Source organism: Vanellus vanellus, assembly GCF_965231255.1.
Source record: "Vanellus vanellus genome assembly, chromosome: 11".
Taxonomy (NCBI): domain Eukaryota; kingdom Metazoa; phylum Chordata; class Aves; order Charadriiformes; family Charadriidae; genus Vanellus; species Vanellus vanellus.
In genome coordinates this window covers 25,029,451-25,052,198 of record NC_138916.1, presented here as the reverse complement: position 1 = coordinate 25,052,198, position 22,748 = coordinate 25,029,451, and the positions used below count along the sequence as shown (strand labels likewise).

At 65.6% G+C, this 22,748-nt stretch overlaps 1 protein-coding gene across 1 annotated transcript; it reads right to left on the bottom strand.

Annotated features, from left to right (window-relative positions):
• Positions 1-2,120: 2,120 nt before the first annotated feature.
• Positions 2,121-3,716, bottom strand: ANKRD34C (ankyrin repeat domain 34C; the record flags this gene model as incomplete). The annotated part of the gene is made up of 1 exon (XM_082488687.1): positions 2,121-3,716. One exon carries the CDS (start codon positions 3,714-3,716, stop codon positions 2,121-2,123), a length of 1,596 nt encoding a protein of 531 aa, XP_082344813.1.
• Between the last annotated feature and the right edge of the window lie 19,032 nt (positions 3,717-22,748).

Genomic DNA, 22,748 nt, shown 5'->3' with positions numbered 1-22,748 from the left:
GCCGCGTCCCCCGCTGCGGCGCCGGCGGCTCCCAAGAGGGCGACCCCCGTTCTGCGGGCACCCACCGCTGGCGGCGAACGGTGCTTAAAAAAAAAAAAAAAAAAAAAGACAAAACGCGAAAAAACGGGGATGTTTAGAAACGGACGGAAGAGGTGAACCGCGGGATTTAAAATTCCACACTCTAAAATGTCAGACACACGTCACCGCTACAGGGAAAATAACGCCCGAAATTCAATCTATAAGACACTTGACCTACAGAAAGTATAAACTTTAAGGTTGTAAAAATATAAACCCACCTTTGCTCTAAATAGCGTATTTAAATCTAAAATGCACATTCAGAGAACATTCCTGTGCAGTTAAAACCACACCGCAACACTGCTTTGTGCAGGAACTGTGCAAAGTTCTGCGACAGCCTGGAGAAAGGCGGCGAATGCCCCGGGCGAGGAACCGGCTCATCGCCGGCGGTTTGGGACAGACGGACGGACAGAGGGAAGGAAGCGTGTGCTGGGCTGACTGAGGCGGGGGGGAGGGTATCCGGCACCAGCCCCAGTGGGGTGACGCTGCTGCCACTTGCCTGCCGAAGCCGCGCCGCCTGCACAGCGGGCGCCAGGGCACGCGAGACTTTGTTGAGTGGACCCGCGGGCGCTGCTCTCGCTCGGCCTCGTACGAGCGGCCCAGCGTCGGGGCAGGCTGCATGTCCGAAACACTTGCCGCGTCAGCAGCACGGCGTGGTGGGCTGTTTTCTCTTCGCAGCCGGCTCTGGGCGGTGGGTTTGGATGAGGCTGACGGCAGCCCCGGCACTCACCCATCCCACCGCCCCAACTCAGCGTGGGGTGAGGAGTGATCCCCACCGCCCGCCGGTGCCTGGTTGGGGCTGTGGGGGTGGGAGGGGGGGTCTGGCGGTGCACCGTCTTGCTGCCCTGGTGCTGCAAAGCTGCCACGTGCTGCTGGTGCGGGCCCAGTCCCGGTCCTGCAGCGGGATGCTGCACGGCCCCGTCTGCGGCACTGGGCACCGGGTCCCGGTGCACTGGGAGGGAATCGCAGTCGCAGCCCCACCTCCAGCCACGCAGACGCCTTTGCTGGCTCGGGCTCGCGCTGCATCGTGACGGTGCCGTGCAGACACCAACGCCATGCAGCCCCATCCTGCGGCTGCCCCCTCCTCCCCCCCACCTGCGAGCAGCTCAGCTTTTCTTCAGCCCCAAAACACACTGTTGTTGCAGCGGGGTCAGCAGGAGAGAGGTGTACTGGCTGCGGCGCTGCGCCTGCAGCTTTCCTCTGCCGGGACAAACCCCTGACGCTCACCACGTGCCATCCTTGGCGACTCGGCATCCTTGCTCCCCCGTCCTTGGCAGCAGCTTCCCACGCAGACAGGCTGGGAGCGCTCTCCGCTCAGGAATCCAGTGCTTGGAGTTGCTCGGTGTGGTGGGAAATGCCCCTGAACCTCCCTCGCTTCAGAGACTGAGACAAGCCCGCTCCCGATCCGGGGCCCGCTGAAGGCACCGGCTTGCAGCAGTAATGGGTTTAACTCAGCCTCTGGAGTTTCAAAGTGCTTGGGAATTTCTGAGGTGGAGAATTGTCTCCCTCTCCAGCACAGTGAGGGTACCAATGCATTCACCCGCCAGGGAGGGGGATTTCTGTTCTTCCAACCTCGCGCAGCATTAAGCTCTTTTCCTTCCCGGTAGGCACTTCACAAACACATCAGCCCCACGGCTCCCTGGCGCAGGGCTCCAGACGGCATTCTGTGTCAGAACGAGCGGGATGGAAGAAAAGTGAATTGTAAATAGTGCCGAATAAGTGAAGTTCAGGGAGGAGCCTTCGTGCGAAGCTTGACGATCTCGGGTGGTGTGGGATTGACCTCTCGGGTAGTCGCTCCTGGGGAAAGGTCCAGAAGTGAATGAAGAGTACAAGAGAGACTTCAGCCGTTGGGGCTGGATGCCCCGGGCTCTCTTCACAGCTCCGGCAAGTGGGAGCAGGAACCTCCCGATTCACTCCCTGGGCACGGGTCTGACCCCCGCGGCCGCCAGCGCTTCCCCAGGGCCAAGTGACCTGCGGGAACCGTCACGTTTCTGCAGGGACAGTGTTGGTGTGCCAACCTCCCTGGGAAGCAAACGGTGACGTGGCTACTGGGCCACTATTTCCTCGAAATCGGAGAGCTGCCGCATCTGCTCCGCTTGCATGGAGTGTCTGCGGAGAAGCTTCCTTTTGGCTCTCAAGTCGCCCCGTCTGGGCGAGCTGGGAGCGATGGGTACCAGGGACTTCAAGCCAGCGGCAAGAGGAGAGGAGGTTTTGCTGTTGGAGCCGATGTCGGGGATGGGGGGGTTGGGGTTGACGTTCAGGGGGGGCAGATATCCCGGCCTTGTGTGGGAGATGTGGTCCAGCAGCAGGGTCCCGGACCCTCGCCTCTCCAGCAAGCCGGGCGGTCGGCGCCGGACAGTCCCGGGCGATGTGCCGGCGATGCCGTCCAGGGACTCCCGTGAGCCGTCCAGCAAGGCCAGGTGGGACCCGCTGAGCTTCCTCCTCTCCGACGGCACCTTCCCTGCCTCGGCCGGGCCGGGGGTGCCGGAGAGCTGGGGGTCGCAGTCGTAGTGCTCGGCACCCAGCCTCCGCCAGTGCAGCGCGTCCATGGCCGCGGCTGAGCCGGCGGCGGCGCAGCCAACGCTCTCGGGCTCTTCGGGGACCGTGCTCCGTCGGGGCAGGCGCTGGTGGGCAGCCTGGCTCTTCTCGTAGCCTGCTTTCCTCGCCAGTGGCCCGGCCACCGGCGGTGTCCTCAGAGCCTGCTCGTCTACCGGGGGGAAGAGAGAGGGGTCCCTGCTCTTGCTGCTGCCGCTCCGGGTGAGGGGAACCTTTTTGGAGAGCGAGAGGTCGCCGATGCCCATGATCACCTCGTCGTCCGCGCTGACCCGCGTGTCGTCCTGGTGCGCGGAGGCCGCCAGCACCGAGGGTGCCACCAGACCCCACGGCTCTGACCGCAGCCGCTTCAGCTGGGGCAGGCGGGCTCTCCTGGCCCCGCCGGCTCTCCGGCCCGGGGAGGGGGGCTCGTCGGCAGCCCTGGCGGCGGGGCTGTCCCCGGGCTGCGAGGGGTGTGAGCCGAAAATGCCGCTCTCCTTCTCAGCGGGGGAAGGTGTGGAGGTGGGATTTTTCAGGTGGGCACTGGAAGGTGCTGTGCACGCCTCGGGGGGGGCCCTCTCCTTGAACTCCAGCGAGGGGGGAACGTTCAGGTACTGCTTGGCGGTCTTGGTGCCAGAGGCCGATTTGTCCATGGTGATAATGATCACCTCCTTCCCTTTGGCTTTGCAGGCATTCAGGAGGTGCTGCAGCACGTCCTTGTCGTCGGCGTTGATGGCGTGGACCAGAGCTGATGCTCCCGAGTGGTCCTCCAGGCTGGGGTCCGCCCCGTTCTCCAGCAGCAGGGACACCACGTCCCCCCCGGCACCGCGGATGCAGGCGTGCATGAGGGCTGTTTTCCCAGACTTGTCCTGGATGTTGGGGTCGGCTCTGTTGTCCAGCAGATACTTCACCATCTTGGCCTTGTTAATGCTCTGCTGGTCGACGTGCTTGGTGATGCAGGCCACCATCAGGGCCGTCTCCCCTTTCTCGTTGCTCTCGTTGATGTAAGCCCCCCCTTCCAGCAGCAGCCGGGTCAGCCGGAGCCGGCCGAGCCACACCGCCTTCAGCAGGGAGTTCCCCCCCATCTCCAGCTCCGTCACCTCATCCATGGCACCGGCCACCGCTTACTGGTGGGCGAAGACAGCATCAGCCGGCAGCTGTGGGAGGAACCGTGAAGGAGAGGTGAGGATTGCTCCTCAGCCCGGGCTCCCACCTCTGCCCTGCCCTCCTGGGGGTGTCACGCTCTTGGCCCCGCTCCGCGTCCCACTGCCCCTCTGACCCTGTCCACCCCACCCTGGGGCACTAGGAGCCCCCAAAGCCATCGCTGCTGCCCGTGGGCAGCGCCACGGCCCCCACACGCAGGGTCTCCTGCTGCCCGTGGGGTGCCCGGCGGGTGGGCGGCAGCGGGAGGAAAGGCTTTCTCTTCTCGGGGATCCCCAGGGGAGAAGGAGCTGATCTTTGCCGGCTGGGAGACGCCTCAGCCCTGCCTTCCCACAGCCGGACCGTGCAGTCACCTTACAGCGTTGTCCCCCTCTTGATAATCTCATCTTCAGGGTGTACTGTATCTCTGTCGGCTGTGGAGCCTCTACCCTCCCTCTGTTCCAGACATTCCAGAGGACTTGGCTGCCAGAGCCCTGAGTGCACTAATCACCCTTAATTGCCCTGACCAGCCCCAGCTGAGACCCCACTTACCCCTCCTCCCTCTGCCCCTGGGCTGGGGGCCCTATTTAAACACTGGCCCAGACCCCCAGTCCTGGTTTGAGCCATGAAGGTGCCTGAGGCTCCATCTGCCCCCGTCAGACCAGACTTGTCCCTTGGCCTTCCCTCGTTGCCCTGGGACCTGACTCGCCGCCTCGCCTCGGCCCCATGGTCGCTGTTGATGGGACCTGTCACGGGCTCATCCCTGCCCTGCTGACGGCGTCTCGCCCCCAGCCTGCGCGGTGGTCACCCTCAGCTTACGGCTCGTCTCCCCTTGCGGAGCAGCTCTGCTCTTGCTGCTCCCTGGTAATGTCTCGGTTCATCTTGCCTTGCTCTTTTCCGGCTCTGCTTCCCCGGGAGCCATGCTGACATTTGCCTGGATGCGGCTGATTTCCCCAAGCGCCAGAGAAATCGGAATGGTCCTCATGCTGAGATGGTTTCCACCACGTCTTCTAGGTCTCCCGGGCTGTAAGGCAGAGCCCACTGGAGACAGCGTGAGCATCTCCCGTGGATTCTTGGTCCGGAGCCACGATGTTGGCTTCCTCACTGCCGAAGGAAACGCGAAGCAGCTGCAGTCATGCTGTCCGTAACCCCACGCTGCCTAATGCTGGGGTGAGCCACTTGTGTAGGAGAGCGCTGTAAGAGTGGCTTCCACTCACAGCGGTCTCCGGAGCAGGACCCCCTCGGGAGGATCAACAGGCATTGTCTCTGCCGGCGAGTGCTTCCCTGCCGCTGCCTGGCACGGGCTGCCCACGGGATCCTCAGCCAGGTAAGGCCCCCGTGCAGCGCTCCGTGGCCACGACGTGCAACCCGAGTGCCTCGTGTCCCTCCTGCCCGTGTCCTTGGGGAACACCACCCCTCCCCTGCAGCTCTGAGACCCGGTGGGCTCCGTGCACAAGGCAGAGGTAGCAGCTCAGAGGTGTGCTGGAGGGACCAGGAGATGCCCAGCACCATGGAAACATCTCAGAGGCACAGAAACAGCCCTGCCGGCAGCGTGGCGGGGGGGCCCTGCCGCCCGCTTCCCCTCGCTCTCATCGCCCGTTGCTGTCCGACTGTCTGGGAGCAGCAGCTTCCTCTCCTCAGACCGTTCCTAACCCTTCCCTGCTGCGTCCCCACCTGCGAGGGACCCCCCCGAGCCCGCCTGGCTCCCCCCGGGGGTCCCGGCAGCCTGTGCTCACCGGGTCTCCCCCTCAGCCCCCCGTGCCCCGCAGGACGCGGGGACGCTGCAGCTCTGGGACCCGCTGTAAGTGCGGTGCTCACACCGGGGGCGTCACACCACAGCCCCCCCAAAGGCACAAGCGGTGGCAAGCCCCCCCGGAGCCCCTCAGTGAGCTGCCGCGGCCCCTTCCCCTCGGGGACCCCGCAGGTCCCAGTGCCCCCCCGGGTCTCACCTCCGCCTCCTCACCGGTCGCATCCCCCGGTCCGCGCTGCCGCCGGAGGGTCCCGGCGCCGCCGGGGGTCCGCTGCGGAGACACGGGGGGGGGGGAAGGGGACCCTCGGGGCAGTTATCCCTCCCCCCGGGCGGGTCTGTCCGCAGTGCTGGGGGGGGACGGACGGACGGACGGACCACCGCCCGGTGCCGGGTTACCCCTCCGCCCGCACCGTCGCTTATGTGCGCTCCGGGCGGCTGCGTCACCCGCCGCCGCTGCCCGGCCCGCACCGGGGCTGCGCGGGGAGGGGGGGGCGGCGCGTCCACCCACCCGCGGGTGGGGGCGGGGGGTGGGGGGACACACCATGCGTGCGGGGGGGCGTGTGCGTGCCGGGCCGGGCGCGTGGGGTATGTGCACGTGTGCGGGGGTGGGAGGGGTGTGTGCCCGTGCGGGGGTGTGGGTCCGTGGGGGTGAGTCTGCGTGTGCGGGGGCGGGGGGGGGGGGTGTGCGCACACGTCGGAGGTGTCTGTGTCTGTGCCGGGGATGTGCGTGGGGGGTGTTTGTCCCCACGCGTGTGCGAGGTGATGCCGTGTGTGAGGGGGGGGGTGTTTGTCCCCCTGTGCGTGTGGGTGATGGGCACCTGCGTGTGCAAAGTGTGTTCCCGTGCGTGTGGGTGATGGGCACAGCGCTGTGCCTGTGCCTCCGTGTGTACACGGGGGGGTGTGCCGGGCGCCTGTCTGTGGGGGTGTGCTGTGGGTGCGTGTCCCTCCGTGGGCGGCATCTGTGTGTGTGTGTCCCTGTCTGTATGGTTTTGCACGTGTTTTTTTTGCGTGTTTGCCCACGTACAAGCATGTGTCCATGTGCAGGGGGGTGCCCGTGTCGCTGTGGGTCTGTGTGCCCACGTGTGTGTGGGGGGAGCTGTGCCACACGTGTTCCCGGTGCCTGCGTGTGCCCAGGCACTGAGGGTGGACGTGTGCCGGTACGTGTGTGCTGCCGGTGCCCCCGTGCGCACTGCACAGCTGTGTGCCCCGTGGGTGTTACGGTGCCCAGTGTCAGTGCGAGGACCCCCCGGCACTGGTGTGGGCTCCCCGAGAGGCTGTGCTGCCTCCACCAGCGGAGGGTTTCCAGTCACAGTGGGACCCGGCCGTGAGCAAACTGGTACGAGCCCACAGCTGACCCTGCCCGGAGCAGGGGGGTGGACTAGAGACCCCCTGAGGTCCCCTCCAGTGTCAATGATGCTGTGGCCCCAGTGTGCGTCTGGGCTACCCGAGTGCTCTGTGCGGTGAGGGGGCAGCCGCAGTCCCTGCCTGCTGCTCTCCAGGGCACGAAGCTCCCCTCGACGTCGGTGGGAAGTTACAAGGACCAGCGCTCCTCTGCTGTCCCTGCGCAGACCTCTCTGGCCCCCAAATCTCTCATCCGGGCAGAAAACCGCTTTTCTGCAGTGTCCAGCCCATTTCACTCCACGGCTGTTGAGAAGATTGGCGCTCTAGGACCAGTCCCGGCAGAAGGTGGGGAAATGGGCAGAAATGCACAATGAACACAGTTACACATTGGTCTGTAATTTACCGGACTACTGCTGCCTGTGACGGTATTTATCATAGCACTCGCGTAGATTAGATTAACATTAGGGGAAATTTCTCCTGTGATTACTAAAATATAATCTAAAATTGCAGCCGCCTTTGGTGAGAGATGATAATAACAGTAACGATCAGAGCTGGCAGAGAAATGAAGTAGGTCTTATTGCATTAACAAACGTTTAGGAAAACCTTATGGCCGCTGCTTTGTTAACTCCAGCAGCGTGGAGGCTTCTCGGTAGCTTGCTAACCCGGCCATGGAAGCCCTGAGAAATGTCTTTCTCCATTCATTCTCGGATGCACGCACGTACACCAGATTATTTGTAGAAAAGCTCTGCTTAAAAAAACCAAATTTAGACCCAGAGAAGTTGCCTCGGCAGGGTGAGCGCCCGGCAGTGGGGGTTTGTTCTCCAGCGCCAGAGAAAGCCACCGCAGCGTCCCAGGGTGGAGCGGGAGCCCTCGTGCCCGGCCGAGGGGGGACTTCGCGCAGGCGGGGAGCCGAGGGACGGGAAAGGGACAGCCACAAGGGGGGAGGAGTGGGGGGGGAGGGGGGAGAGGGAAGGTCCTGCGGCACGAGGGATGTCAGGAGTGGGTGCCAGGACCCGACAGCCGTCCCTGCAGGGCCACTCGCGCCCGCCCGGGGGTACTTCTGGAGAGGAGCTGGTGCTCCCGCCTCACGCACCGCTCGCGGCTTCTCACCAATGTACCTTTGTCACGCGGGGTTAGGTAAATGCTTGGCAATTTATAATTGACTTAGGAAATACCAAAAAGCAGTCGATCTGCTCCGGGCTGCCTTTGCCTCGGGGCTCGCAGCGGGGTCATGGGGGACAAAGGCTGCAGCCTCGGTACGGGTGGAGATGGCGGGAATGACCCCGGGTAGGTCGAAACCAGCCCCTTGCTTGGGTGCTCAGGGGGCCGCAGGGGCCCCATCTCCCACCCGTGGGCTCTCCCCGCAGCGCCTGGGCTGGCCACGGCCCGGAGGGCAGCAGATCTGCCCACGGCTTCGGCGAAAGCTCTGGCGGGGCTGTTTCAGAATGGGGGGGTTGCTCGTTCCCAGCCTGCAGCACGGGCTGCCGCACGGGGAGAGACCGCCGTGGCTGGACGCAGGGGGCTGCCGGGACGCCATGAGTCCCACACAACCTTCTCTGGGCTCCGATTCCCCCTCCTTGTAGCTCTCCTCTCGATTAGGAGAGTGTCGGCAGCAAGTGAAGGGGAGCTGCTTCCTTCTTGGGCTCCTGGCCGCAGCGCCGGGCCCTCCCGCTCGCTGCCCGCGGGGCTGCGGTGCTGGTCCTGGCTGGAGAGCAGGAATAACCTTTCCTTCCAGATGTTCAGACCGGCGAGTTTGCTTTCCTGCTCCGCCAGCCCGAACTCACCGGCTTCCAGGCGTCGGTGGGGCGGGAGATGGCCGCTCTGCTCCCAGCGGGGAGGGGTGAGCACGGCGACGCCGGCCCCATCTCCCCACGGGCTGCCTGCGCGGAGAGGAGCTGCGGCGGCAGGGCTGGACGTGGCTCTCCCGCGGCAGGGCTGGACGCGGCTCTCCCGCGGCAGGGCTGGGCGCGGGCTGCCGTGTGCCGCTGGGGACAGCCCTGTCAGGGCTGCGCTGTCGGGACCGCGTCCCGGGGGCGGCCGTGGAGGGGGCTGAGGTGGTAACCCACCCCCTTTCTACACAAATCGCCACTGTGTTTGCCTTCTGCTTCATCTTTTGCTGAATAATTCGTACTGAGTGATTAATGGAGATGCCCCCCCCCCCCTTCCTATTCGCACATGATCAGAGGTTGCATTTTTTTTTTTTTCCAGAGCTATTAGTTATTCATAACGATTTGCTGAGTAATGTCTGCGCTGCTCCTTGGGCTGCGGTTTACTCCCCGACGATTCACAGTGGGATCTGGGGGAACCGTTCCCGCTCCCTGCCCGGGTACCAGCATGGCATGCCCAGTGCCGGCTCGCCGGGCGCCGAGTACAAAGTTCAGTTGCTGTGAAAACGAGGTGGGATATGCCTAAAATAGGAGAGTTTGGTTAAATGGGCGATGGATTAAATAGGAGATTTGGGCTAAATAAGTATTCCTGCTCCTCCCCTGCTCCTCAAGGAGCAGTGGACATGAAGAGGGCTTCGCCGAACCCAGGGACGTGCAGAGACACCCGGGAAATGTCATCTGGGTTGTCTCAGCTTTAACCCCGCTGTCCTTCTGGACTGAGCATCTCTGCGTCACCTCCGCTGCGGGACCAGTGTCAGCGCGGCTCACCCCGGTCCCAAACGATCGGGCAGGAGAGTGATGGAGATGGAGGAGGGGTGGACCTGGGGGCAGCCGCCCGCAGCCCATTTGCTGTTTCTAACCCAGTGCAAGGTGTCCGCAGGTGCCGATTCCCTCCCAGAGCTGCGGAGCGGGGAAGCTCTCGCAGCCGGTGTGCCGAGGGACGGGGAGGGCAGCGGGGGAGCGCAGGGCAGGGCCGTGCCTGTGCTGTCGCGACCAGCTCAGCACCTCGCGTGCCCTCCTGCTGCTGGGGGGGGCGGCGAGCAGAGGGCTCTCCGGGAACCACTGCAGCCAGTTATCCCGGAGAGCTGGGCCCTCCGCGGAGGGGAACGGGAGTGGGAACAGCTCCTGCCTGCTGCAGGAGGGCCTCTGGATCTGCCCCAGCCCCGTCCTGGCTGTGCAGAGCCAATGTGTCCACCTACCTTCATCCTCCTCATCTTCCTCACCGGCATCCGTGCCATCCCTGAGGATGCCATGGCAACAGGACTGGCAGGGACGGCTGCGGGAGGAGAAGCTGCGGCTCCGGTGCGGGGGCTCTGAGCCCTCGGTGTGATCCTCAGTGCTGCAGCAGTGCCCGGGGGCTGCGGGATGGTGTCCAGGCCCAGCCAGCTGGGAACAAGACTAGGACGGAGGTGGTGTTGCTGGTGCCTGGGGTGCCATCCCGTGCCGGCTCCGGGCCCTGCTCCGCTGGCCCAAGCAGCCCCGGCAGGCTGCGGAGGGCTGAGCACCCGCCCGGAGGGGCCGCTGGTGTGCCTGGAGCAGCGGCACGGGGAATACGGGTACCCAGAACCCTCACCCCGGCAGAGGGGCTCCTTCTGCCCCACGGTGCCTTCCTCCAGGGCAGGGCAGAGAGAGGCGGAGGGGGCACAACCGTGACACCAAGGAGAATAGCAGAGATGTTGAGTGCTTTGTTGGGCCACTCCAGCGGTATCTCACCGCAGACAAGCCGTCGGGCAGCTCCCGTCCCTTTATTGCAGCTTTCTGAAGTTATAATTAGAGCCTGGCCCAGCCCAGAGGAGGAGGGAGCCGCTTCCGGCTGCTTGCTGGGACCGTGATGGTCTGCCTGGTCTGTGCGTGGTGCGGCTGCCGTCCCAGGGGCATCTGAGCGGGGGCTGCGGTGATGCTGCGGGGGCCGAGGCCGTGGGTGAGGCTCGGGGCCGGGGTGACAAGGGGCAATCGCAGCTCCTTGTGCCTCTCAAGCCCTGGGAGGAGCTGCAGCCGCTCAGCCCTGCCTTGCCAGAGCCCGCTCTGCCTGCTGGGGAAGGGGCTTCTCCCAAAGACCCCCCCGGGAGCAGCGGGGGGGGCGCGGAGGCGGTGGGATGCGAGCGCAGCCTCGCCGCTCTGGCTGCCTGAGCTAAACAGGGACCGTCTCCCCGGGGGCCGCGCGGCGCTGGTTCTATTTTGGGTGTTTTGCAGAACAGCTGGTGATCATCCCTTGCGCGGCGCGGCGAGGGCTGCGCACAGCTATTTCTGCCACCTCATCCACGCACGGCCTCTTTTTATAAACACGCTGCCCCGGGGGGGTGAGCGCAGGTGATGGGGGGAGGCGCTGGCGGTTCGCAGGGGACCACCGGCTCTGCTGTGAATGCTGCTGCCGCCCGGCGCCCCGCTGGGGGCACGGCCCGTGTCGCCTGACCCGCGGGGCATGGGGGGTCCACGTGCCCGGCACGGGGCAGCCGGGGGCCCCAGCCCTTCAGCGGGCTCGTAACTCGTGGCGGTCTGTGCTTTGGCCCCGCGGTGGGTTTGTCCCACGTGGTGCTGCTCCCGGAGGGTGCTGCAGGTGTGCGGTGCTAATTAGGAGTGGTGACGGGTCTATGAAGTTCGGGGTCAGCCCCTCAGCCCTGCCCGCGCTGCCCGGGGAGGTGCAGCCTCTGGGGCCAGCAGGTCCCTGCCGTGCCATGGCCGGGCCCAGCCATGCCCCTCGTGGGGGTCTTCCCGGGCGGGGGGGGACCGGCCGTTCCCGCGGCATCGTGAAGTTTTTCCCCGCGGACCTGAGCAGGGCCATAGCCTGGGGCAGGTTTGCATCTGCTTTAGTCTTGACCCCGATTTCTCTGCTGGGAAAATGAAGCAAGTAAGTACCAGCTCCCACGGTGTAACGGAGATTAATTAGCTAATGCCTGTGATGGCCCCTGCTAGTGACATCCCTGCCCCCAACAGCCTGTGTGGCCACGCAGTGCTGCACCCGTGCTGCGTACAGCCGGCTCAGCGTCCCCTCCTGTCCCCGTCTTTGGCCAGAGGGTCGAGCTGGCTGCGGTGCCGGGAAGGACAGCCCCGGCACAGGGACACGGCCCGGGCACTGCTGTGCCTCGGCCAGGCTGGGGGGCGGCAGCAGCTCGCCCTCGACGTGAGGGCACTGGGAGCGATGGAGCAGGCGGCTGTTTGCTCCCGTGCCCTGCGGCGTCGCCCCTGGGCCGGGCAGGGGCAGCGGACAAAGCTCTCCGGGGTTGGAGGGGGTGTGCAGGGGGGACCTGCAGCCCACTCCTGCTCCAGCACAGCCTTTCTCGCATCTTCACACAGCTGCTGCCCCTTTATTCCTGAACGTTGTGGGTATTGCAGGGCCGGACGCAGCCCGGCAGAGGGGATGAATGTTGCGCGTGTGCTCTCGCATCTCCGGCTCTGTGAACTCCCGAGCCCCAAACCCTTCCTGACATAACCTGTGCTGGACAACCTCAGCGTTTTCCCTTCTTGCTTTTAAAAGCAGCCCGGGTCTAAGCCTCTCCTGCCCGGGGGATGCAGAGCAGCGGGGCTGGATGGGGAGGGCAGGGTGATGGGCTGCGGGGGCAGCCTCCTTCCTGGGGCTCCGAAATGCTGCTGTCCTCCTCCCCCCATCCGCATCTCCCCTCTCTGCTGGACCTTTCAGCCTCCCCCGGCCCGGCTGCCTTATCTCCAGCTGCGGCGGGACTCTGCCCGAAACAGCGGCCTCCTGCCCCGCGCGCTGATGGAGGCAGGCGGTGATGCAGCGCTTCCCGAAGAGGCTGCATCACGGCGAGCGGGTCTGACGTCTCTATAGCAACCGCGGGGTAAAAATAGTGCAGCAGCTTTTCGGAGCTGTCAGGGCCTGGCAGGGAGGAGAAGCTCCCGGGATGCGGCGTTTGGGGGAGCAGGGGGTCACCGGGCGAGCGGAGCTGGCGGCGCTGCTGCTGTGCCAGGGCGGCTCCGGGGCGGCCGAGGGGAGGAGGGAGCCGGACGCGGGGCCCCGGACGCGAGCGTGGCAGCATGGAGCCTTGGGCTGCTCCTGCACCCACCCCCTGCCCGGCCCCTCGGCCCCGCAGCGCCATCCCGGTCCCGGCTCCCGGCCGAAGGCACGGTGATGGGTGTTTGCGCGCCGGGGGTCTCCTGGGTGATCAAAAAGGATCTGCTGTGCCCGGAGCAGGCGCGCACGGTCACCGCCGTGTTGTTCCGCTCGGTTCAAGGCTGCCCTCCCCGCGCCGGAGCGGCAGCTCTGCGGTTGCGTTGGCCGCCACGGACCATGCGGGTGGCTGTGTCCTGCTGTCCCCGTCCCCGTGCCCGGGGCTGCCCCGGTAGCGCGGACAGCCCTGCCCCAGCTCTCTGCTGCGGCTCAGACCCCTCCGGGCTCTGCGCGGGGGCCTTTGCTGCCCACCCCTGCAGGGGCTGTCGGAGCTCCGGGTGAACACTGGAGCAGCCGAAATCCCACGGGAGACCCCTGGGGCAGTGATTTTGGGGGCCAGCCGGAGGGGCCTCAGGGGGGTTTAGGTGCTGACTCCGAGTGTCAGAGATGGGCACCTTCAGCTGCGCCAAAGCCAGCTCGGGCTCGCCCCGGGTTTGGGGGGCCATTTCCCCCCCCGTGGTGTGCGCAGGGGGCACAGGCGCCCCGGGCTCTGCGGCCGTGCCAGCGGTGCTGTGTAGTGACAGAGGCAGGGCTGTCCTCAGGCAGGGGTGGGCCATGCTTCTTCCCAGGACACCCCACGCTTTGGGGACCCTCCATGGGCTGTCCCCCAGGGGTGGGGACGCGTGGCAGGCGCAGGGTCTGTCCTGACCGCACAGACCCACTCCCTTCTGTGCCGCACGCTGCCACGTGCGCCGGGGTTGTGGTCGCCCCATCAGTGGCCCCCGTCCGTGCTGCGGCGGGAGCGACGCTCACCGGGACCGGGGCTGGGCAACGGGGTGCGGCGTCCTCTGCAAGGGATCGCACCGAAACCTGGGGACCTCGGGGGCATCGGTGGCCGTGAGGACAGCCCGGCCGGGGCCAGCAGCTTCACGGCATCGCTCCCTGCTGCAGAGACACGTGGAAATCCACTCGTTCCCCTCTGCCAGCGCCTCCCCGGGCCTGGCTCTGCCTGCTCCTTCCCGGCAGGGTCAGTCTGGCGTTACTTCGTTTTCCGCTCGCAAATGAAGCACAAACCGGCACCGGTGCAGAGAGAGAACAATCCTGGGAGTGAGTCCCTGTACAACGCCGGCACTTTGCCCTGCTCTGGGGACTTCAGTGCCTGTCTCCTTCTGATCCGTGTCTGAAGCATGAACACGGTTTAAAACCTTCCTGTACGCAGGGAGTGTTTGGAGATGGGCGAGATCTGGGTCACTCTCCATCCTCTGCTCGGCAGTGTGGTGCATTAATTAGACTTTGACTCCAATAAGTTGTGTTAAGGTCTGAAAATAGAAATGCCACTGCTATGTGTCACTGAGCAGCGAGTGCTTCTCGTTTTCTAATTACCGGTTGACATTTTGCACAATCAACTCAATGTGCCGGCTCTCCGCTAACTGCGATTCCCATCCCGAGGCTGCTGACCGCTGTGGGGAGCGGGACTGGGGGACCAGGCGGGACGCAGCCTGGTGGGCTCAGGGGCTGCTGCCGCGCCGGGAGCTCTCCTCCCTCCCTCGGCGCGGGGACGGAAGCTGCCCCGGTGGGCAGAGGCGCTGGGGGCAGCCCGTCTCCCTCCTGTCCTCGCCCCTGGGCTTTCCAGACCCATCGTCTCCATCGCCGGCCCCCTGGGCTCCCGAGGCCGAGGGGCACTCTGGAAAAACCTTCCTTTTGCCTCTTCTCTCACATGTGGGCCACGGGTGGGGTGGGAATGGATTTTGAGAGCAGCATTTGCGGACTCGCTCCTGTCCGTAGGGAGCCGTGTGCTGGGGAACTGCGTCTCCTCCGGCGAGCCGCGGCCGTGGCGCAGCGTCTCGTCCCGCTCCCCTGGGCCACCGCCAGCCCCCGGTGCCCCCGCTCCCCTCTGCCCCCTCTCCTCGTTCCCCCTCCCTCCCCCGCGCTCCCCCCCACGGTTGGTGGTTGCCTCGGCAACGCATCCCTCTCCTTGCACTTTTTCATCCTTTTTCCTTTGTCATCTACACATTGTCGCACCTCCACGCTGTGGCTGGTTTCCCTTCGGCGGTACTCCAGAGGGTCTGCACAGAAGCCCTTTGGGTTGCAGGCAGGGAAATGCTCTCCTGGAGCCCCCTGGACCTCGGGGGCAGAGAGACGGTGGTGGAAGACGAGGACAGTCACGTTGCAGCTGAGTGAAGGGGCACTGCTCCATCTCACTGCGGTGAACGGTGTCCTCCGTCCATCCGACGCCACGGACTGTCACAGCAATGCCACCCGCTCCCCAAAGCCATCCTCCCCCGGGGTCCCCTGGGGCCGGGGCGGCCGGCAGGTCCCTGCAGCAGCGTTTGTGTGTACGTGGGCAAGCCCAGGGCTGGAGCGTGGAAGCGGGCTGGAGCCTGTGATGGAGAGCGGTTTCACACGGGCGCTTTTGAACCCGCTAACTCCGGGAGTTAACAGGCAGGCGTGGGAGGAGCTGAGTGGCAATTCAATTTGTAGCGATTATTTGCCAATTAAGATGAGCGCAGGCAGTGTCTGAGACGGGGGAAGAAAGCCGCTCGGTCTGAGGACAGGGGTTGAGAAGGCAGAGGTGAGGCTGGGAGCGCGAACGCGAGCAGGGGGAGAGACGGGGCGGGTGGCGCGGGCGCCCCGTGTCTGAGACGTGGCCCGTCTGTCGCGGTGCCCGGGGCTCAGGCCATGGGCTCCATCTCCCGCTGCCCGCTCTGCCCGCGTCAGGCAGGGCACGAGCCCGCCGGTCACCGCCTGAGCCGCCTGCACGGCGATGCGCGGCCACGCCGGGGCTGACCAGGCACTCGGGGGCTCTCCGGGGAGCGAGCTGTCACGACGGGCAATAAACTCCACGGGGTTTTGTGAGTCTTTCTGGGGATTTTACCTGTTTCTCACCCAGTGGGTCCCTGCTCTGAGCTGCTGGAACTGGTGCTGCGGCGCCGACCCTTGCAGGGTGTGCGCAGCCGCTGAGGCTCAGCAGTGGCGGTCGTTACGGAGTTTTCTCACGTGTCCTTTGCAGTTTGATGGGAACAGAGAGATGCAGGCTGAGCTCTCGCCCAGTGCTCTTTTTTTGTTCTATTTAATATTATTAAACTACATTTTATAAATGTTCGTGGCGATGGAATCAGTGCAGAAATATTCCATTCGCTCATTTTGCTGGTTTGATTTTAGAAACCCGTTACCTCTTGAGGAGTCACCACGATGCTCTTTGGGCTGCGGTTCACTTCTAACCCCGTAAGGATCTCCCAACGTCACAGCGCGGGGAACGACAGCAGCACGACGTCAGCGTCCCGTCCTCGGCGCTGCCTTCGGACCGAAAGGTGAGTTACTGCGAGGCACAGGAAAGCGCTCTCTGACAAGAAATGAGAAGACCCCGCGGCCGTGCAGGGGTCTGTGCGGGGCTGGCTGCCGACCGCGTCTCCCCCCAGCCCGGCTCTCCCTGGGCAGCACCGGCGGCAGCCGAGCCGGCAGACGCTGCCGTGGGGTCTGCAGGCACCCACCCGCACCGGCCCCCCGAGGGTCGGTGCCCCCCCGGCCCCACGAACGGGTGCTTCTGGACATCCCCCCAAGGGGGGGTGTCCCTTCCCTGGCACCCCCGCTCGCTGTCTGCCCTGCCACGGGGAGCACACGCTACGCAGCTCATCCCCCCCGGCCCCGTCTGCCCCCTCGAGACCCCGCGAAGAGGAGCTGCTGGGGGAATTGCAGCGGCGCCTGCGTAAGGCATTGCAGGGTCCCGTGCGTGCCGCGGCGGCCGTGCCTGAGCCGTGCCGGGGACGGAGCCCGCCAGACGGGCATCGGCTGCTCCCGGCGCTCCTCTGCCCGGCGGCGATGGGGTTCTGCGCTCCTGACCCAGAAACCTTATCTCACCAGAGCAAAGGGTTAAGGAGACAAACCAGCTTGTTTTAACTTACTGTTACACTAACCGCAAAATACCGAGGGATTTTCTCCCCCAGACCAATTTCCTATTTCTCGGAGGGGCAGCCGGCGGCACGGCGGGGCTGCTCTGCCCCGAGGACCACGCGAAGCACACACGTCCGATTCGCTGTGCTCGTGCTTTCTGGTCTGCGGGGAGCCGAGGCGTGAGCTGCCGTCCACATTTCATCGGTGACCTCTGCCGAATTCCCATTCCAGACATTTTTTGTGCTCCAGGTGGGTTGGGTAAATACTGGGCCTGCCGTGCCGGCACTCCTGCCTTATGCGTGTGGTGCTGAGACCCATCACGGCAAACGGATTCTCATCTAAAAATCATCTTGATTTAAGCTCGTTTATGTAGAAAGTAATTTTGTTTTGCCCTCATACCAATTCTGCCTGATGAAACATTAATTCTCATGATTCCTGGACAAGGGCAGCTGATGGGATGGGGGTCAGAGCTTTCATCCATGGGCAGGGCGGTGGGGCAGGGCGGTGCGCAGCCGGCGGTCCCGTGCTCCTGCCCTGGCTCTGTCGCTCGCCGGATCGGGACCTCTCCGTCATCCACTGCCCACCGAGAGCAGCTGCGTCTGTGCCGGGGCTGCAGGCGTCTCACAGGGCAAAGTTAAAGGTTTTGGAGGGTTTTGGGGTCTTGTGTGCCACACGCCACGCAAGCGTCACTAGTAGGGATTCTTCTTCCTACTTCCCTTCCCTGTAGCACATGTCCTTGTCTCTTGAAAGCAGATGGCACCGGTGCTGCTCGCCTCTCCCCAGACAACACGTGCGGCCGAGTTGGGAACAGAAAGCTCCGGGGGTCTCTGAACGTCGCGCGCGGCGCAGCCCCCACAGCCGGCAGGGCAGCGGCGGCCGAGACGGGGGCAAGCGCTGGACACGCGGTGCCACAGCACCGGCCCTCGACGGCACGGGGCTCGCCGCTCTGCCGAAGGGGACCGGGCTGATGGCGCGTCGCTCCCTCCCGAGGGTCTGAAGCCCACCCGAGGGCGGAGGTACCCGTGGGCGAGCAGCCGACGGCCAAGCTCAACCTGCTGCAGGCGGTAAGTCATGCTCGGTTTGGCAGCAGAGCCCAGGATTCGGGCAGTCGGATCCCGACTCTGCCACGGCTGAGGCCATCGGGGATGAAATTTTCTCTTGTTGCCTCAAAATGACAAAGAGAGCCGTGGCACCACGTCCCGGCCAGGTGGGTGGGGGCCCGGGGGAGCCCCCGGCGAGGGGGACAGGACAGACGGACTCGTCCTTGGCCTCGGCTTTCCCAGACTCCGACCTTTTTCCCTCGTTGCTGTGTGTGCGTGTAATTACAGGGACAACCGCTTTGGCCTGGGCTGTGGTGGAACAGGGGCCGAGCCACGGCGGGTAAACACAGCGCCTGGTTAACTTCCAGTTTTTTCTTAAAATCACGTAAATGAAAGAATTATCGGGGCAGCGGTAAGGAAAGGCGTCACAGCCAGCGACACGAGCAGCACCGGAGGGTGGACGCCTGGGGAAGGGATGGCGCTGCTGCAGCACCTTCTCGCTGCACTTCACAGGGTAAACTTCAAATGGGGAGCGGCTGGGTTCTGCAAGAAGGCAATAAAATGACAATTTAGTCGCTTAGCCGGGGCGATAGGGCAGGGAGAGCCTTGTAAAGACTGCAGGCTGGATTACCCCCTGAGCGTACGCGGTGGGAGAGGCGCAACTTTCCCCGGCCTGAGGCTCACCCAGAAGCTGATCCTACGGACAAATGTACTCTGGGTCTGGAAAACAACTTTGTGGTTTGGGGTGTCCGTGTCCGTGGTGTGTCCAACACACATCGCATCCTCTGCCACTGCTGCGACGTGATGCACATCGCATCCTCTGCCATGGCTGTGACACGATGCGCATCGCATCCTCTGCCACCACCGCGACAACACAATGCACATCACATCCTCTGCCTCCTCTGCCACTGCTGTGACACAATGCACATCGCATCCTCTGCCACGGCTTTGACATGATGCTATTGCATCCTCTGCCACCTCTGCGACACGAGGCACATCGCATCCTCTGCCAGCGCCATGACTTGCCGCGGCTCCTGGCAGGTGAGGAGAGGTGCTCTGCGGAGGAGGGAGATGATTTGAGTTTGCATTACACAGAATGCTTGTCGGAAGAGAAGTGATCCGTATTTAACAACAGAGCAGTGTAATAACCTGCAATTACCTCTGCGCGGTGCCTGTGGGGGCGGCTCTTTCCCCGGCAGAGCGAGGGGTTGAGCGCTCCTGCGCTGCACATGCTGCCGGGATGGACGTGGCTGCTGCCAGCGCGCGCCCTCCCCCCTCGGCGCGGTGCTCTCGGGGCCCGGCGTTGGGCGCCGCGCTCGGCGTGCAGCTGAGCCTGGCCACGCACCAGCACCGATGGGCGCCAGGGCGGGCTGTCAGAGGTGCCGGTTGGCAGGGCCGGGGTTGGCAGGGCCGGGGCCGGGGGGGTGCGTGGCCGGCAGGGCAGGACGGCTCCGGCACGGGCATGGAGCGGGTCGCCGAGGAGCAACCACGGCCCCGGGCAGCTGCAGTCTGACCGCTGTTCCCCATCCCCGTGGGACCCCTCACCAGTCCCCGTGGGCGGCATCCCCCCATGGCCCGGGCAGAGCCAGCCGCGGGACCCCGTCCTGGCACGTGTCGCGGAGGGGGAGGCTCGGCGGCTGCTGCTTTTGCTTTTCATGCCCACAGGGTCCCCCCGAGCCCCTCACCCGCGTGCCCCGGCTGCGGCCACGGGGCTGGTGCCTGCCTGGCTGCCACGTCTTCTTCCTTCGAGGACGGCCCCGGCCCAGCCCTGCCCAAGCCGGTGGGGTTTTCCCAAGGGGGAGTCCTTGGCCTCTTGGCCATCAAAGGGGCATTTTGTGCCTGGAGGGTGGAGGTGGGCTGGGTGCCGGGCACAAGGAGCGCTGGGGAGCCCCGGTACCAACCTCCACGAGGCTCTGCCTCCTCCCGAGCGTCCCACGGGCTGTCGGCACCGCGTGCTCTGGGTGGGTGCAAACACCGGCCCCACAGCCACTGCCCGCGGGCACCGCAGCGCAGCCTCAGCAGTGCCAGGGCAGCCGCCCACCTTCCCGAGCCACGTCTCCCCCCGCTCCCACGACCGCCTGAGGATGTGCCGCCACGTGGGAAAGTGTGAGCGATGGTCACAACTCCCCACCCGCCTCCCCTGCCCGCGCAGCCCCGGGACGGGAGGGGCGGCAGGCTTTGCGCTGGGAGGCTTGCGGGGGACGGCGTGGGCAGCCGCGCACCGCCAGCGCTGGCCCTGCTCCTGCCACGCAGGGGAGGACCCTTCTGCCTGTCTCAGCGCCGGCGTGGTCCCACAGCGCCGGGAAGATGTGGGGCTGGTGTGGGGCATCGCAGAGCAGCCGGCGGCAGAGCTCTCCCTTCCCGGCCATGGTGGCACGCCGGGCTCCGCCGGCAGCACGGGGCTCTGCTGCACGCACCCGCCAGCGGCACCTGCGACCGGCAGCGTGTTCTCCGGTCCAGGCTAATGCGCACCTCCCTGCCTCACCTCTGCCTGCCCCATCATCCTGCGCCGCAGCGGCACACCGCATTTCTGCCCTCTTCCCCAAGGCTCTGCCGGGAAAAGCCTCTCGGCCACTGTGGTCGCTGCCCTCGCAGCCCGTTACCTCCGTGATGAGGGCTCAGAGGGGCCGCAGAAGTGCAGCGCGCACGGCCGATGCCGGCGGCGGCGTGCGGGGAGGGTCCGTGCGGCCCACAGCAGGCGCGGTGCAGGCAGCCCGGCAGCACCGGCTCTGCCGGGGCCGTGTCTGCAAAAGATGCAGCTTCGCTTTGGCAGCTGGGAATGCCACGGGTGGGAGGCGAAGCTTTCCCGCGGGACGCAGCCCGGCTCTGCTAAACCGGGGGTCCCCTATTGCAGAGAAAATAGCGGCTGTGGGCTGCTGGGGCCCGGGGCAGGAGGGGCGGGAGGGACGGTGTAACATGCAGCCGCCGCGGTCAAGGAGCCGTGGCACGCGTGTCCCGGCAGCCAGCCCTCGCGCTGCGCCGGGCCCTGGGCGCTGGGCACGGGTGCTTTGCCACGGCTGGCTGAAGGTCCATGGCAATTTTAATATCTCTGCTGAGTGAAATTTCCTGATTCGGCTTTCATGTGCGCTGGGACACTTATGAAATATCCGGACTCTGTTTTTCCTGAAGACGTGGAATTTCCTATTTATGGATTTAATATAAGGGCTACGTGCCCTGGGAGGGAAGCGGCTGCACAGCGGCAGTGGTGGTGCTGGCTCAGCCATCTCTCTCCCTCTGCTCTGACACCCCCCGGCTGCGGGTCCCCCCGCTCGGCTCCCCATCGCCGGGGCTGGGCTGGGGCCGGTGTAGGGAATTCAGCTGCCTCAGTAGTTTTCCAGCCCGCGCTAAGCCTGCTTTTCATGGCTAATCCCACCACCTGCCAGGGGTGAAATCCAAATGCACACTGACAATTCGCTGGCGGCTCTGTTTGCAGAGGGATCAGATGAGGTCCCGTCCCGCCGCTGAACCCCTCATGCAGAAGTGGCCGTGGGAATGCGGACGCTCGCGCCCGGCTGCTGCGTGGCTCCCGGCACCTCTCGGCTCTCACCTCACCGCTGCTTCCCCGGGAAAACCCCAGCACCACCGGCCACCCAGTCAAGGCCCGGGGCTGGCGGGAGCATCCTGCGTTTGATCCCCCGGAGCGGCTGATGGGGGGAAGCTGAGCAGGAACCTCCTCTCCTCCCACTGCGCTTCTGGGGCTCACTGCCACCTCCCCACCTGCCCGGGCGACGGGGGCAGCCCTGCCCCACGGAGAGGCCGGAGGGGCCCTTTGTAGGGCAGCGTGCCCCCCTCCTGCCGGCCGGCGGGTGGGCGGGCTGAGGGGACGCCCCGGGACCCCCAGTGCTCCGTGCCTGATGGTGCCAGCGCGCTTGGGACGTCTGCTCGCTGCCATCCCCACAGACCCCTCCCCTGCTCTGCAGAGCCGTGCTGCCGGGGTGGGCGAGGGGCCCGATCCTGCCACCCTGTGCCCAGGTCCTGAGTCAGTGTGGAGGGGGGGTGTCGCACTCTGGGGTTATCACCGCGTGGCTGCGGCGGGCAGAGCCAAACGCAGGGGGTGACAGAGCCCGGCACAAATCTTGGTACTGCCCTCTCTGCTCTGAGGGACACGTGCATTCCACGGGAAGGGCTGGCTGCGGCAGGGTGCGCGCCAGCGGCGATGCCCCGTCCCCCCCGGCTGCGGCGGGGGCTGCCGTTGCGCTGCCTGCAGTCGGGGCAGAGCACCCGGTGTGCAGCCCGGTGCTCCCCAACCAGCGGCAGCGGGCGCAGGGGGCTGTTGCCCCTCCTGGCCACAGGCCAACCCCCCCCCACTGGTGCTGCACCTCCGACTCACTGTCCAGGGCCGGGGTGGGCAGGATCAGGATCGGGCCCGGGGGTGGCAGAGGGAAGGTGTGGGCAGGAGGGTGCCTGCAGGCAGCACCCGGTTTTGGGGGGGTTCATCCCCTCCCCAGGCCAGCTGGCGACTGCGGTGCCTGGCTTGGAGCTGCCTCGTCCGTGTCGGTCCCTGCCCCGATGCCTGCGCCGGGAAACGGAGGGGATTTGGGGCACCCACCCCTGGGCGGCTCCGAGACCCCCCCTTGAGCCTCTGTGGAGCTGAGGGACACGCAGCAGTTGCGGACAGGGGCTGCCGTGCCGGCGTCGCCCCTTCCCCGACAGGTTGGGCCCGGGGGAATGACGGCGTCTCCGGGAGCTCCGTGGGACCGCAGTGGTCCGTGGCTGGGGGGGAGGGGGGGCCTGGGGCGAGGGCTGTGTAGCCGACGGGTTTCAGGCAGGCCAGGCTGTCTCCCCCCGGAGAAGAAACCCCCCCCCGGTGTCACCCCGGTGTCTGCGGCCGCGGGGCGAGCGCCCGGGGACGCCGGCGTGCCGGCACGGGCTCTGCGTCGCCCTTCCCCGCGCGCGCAACGCCTCTCAGGGCAGGGAGGGGAGGTCTGACGGGCCGGCATAGCTGGAAAGGTGGAAAAAAAGAGGCTGGAAATGTGAAACAAATCCCCAGTGCTTTAGAGCAGCGGGTTGTGAGACGGGGGGCAGCC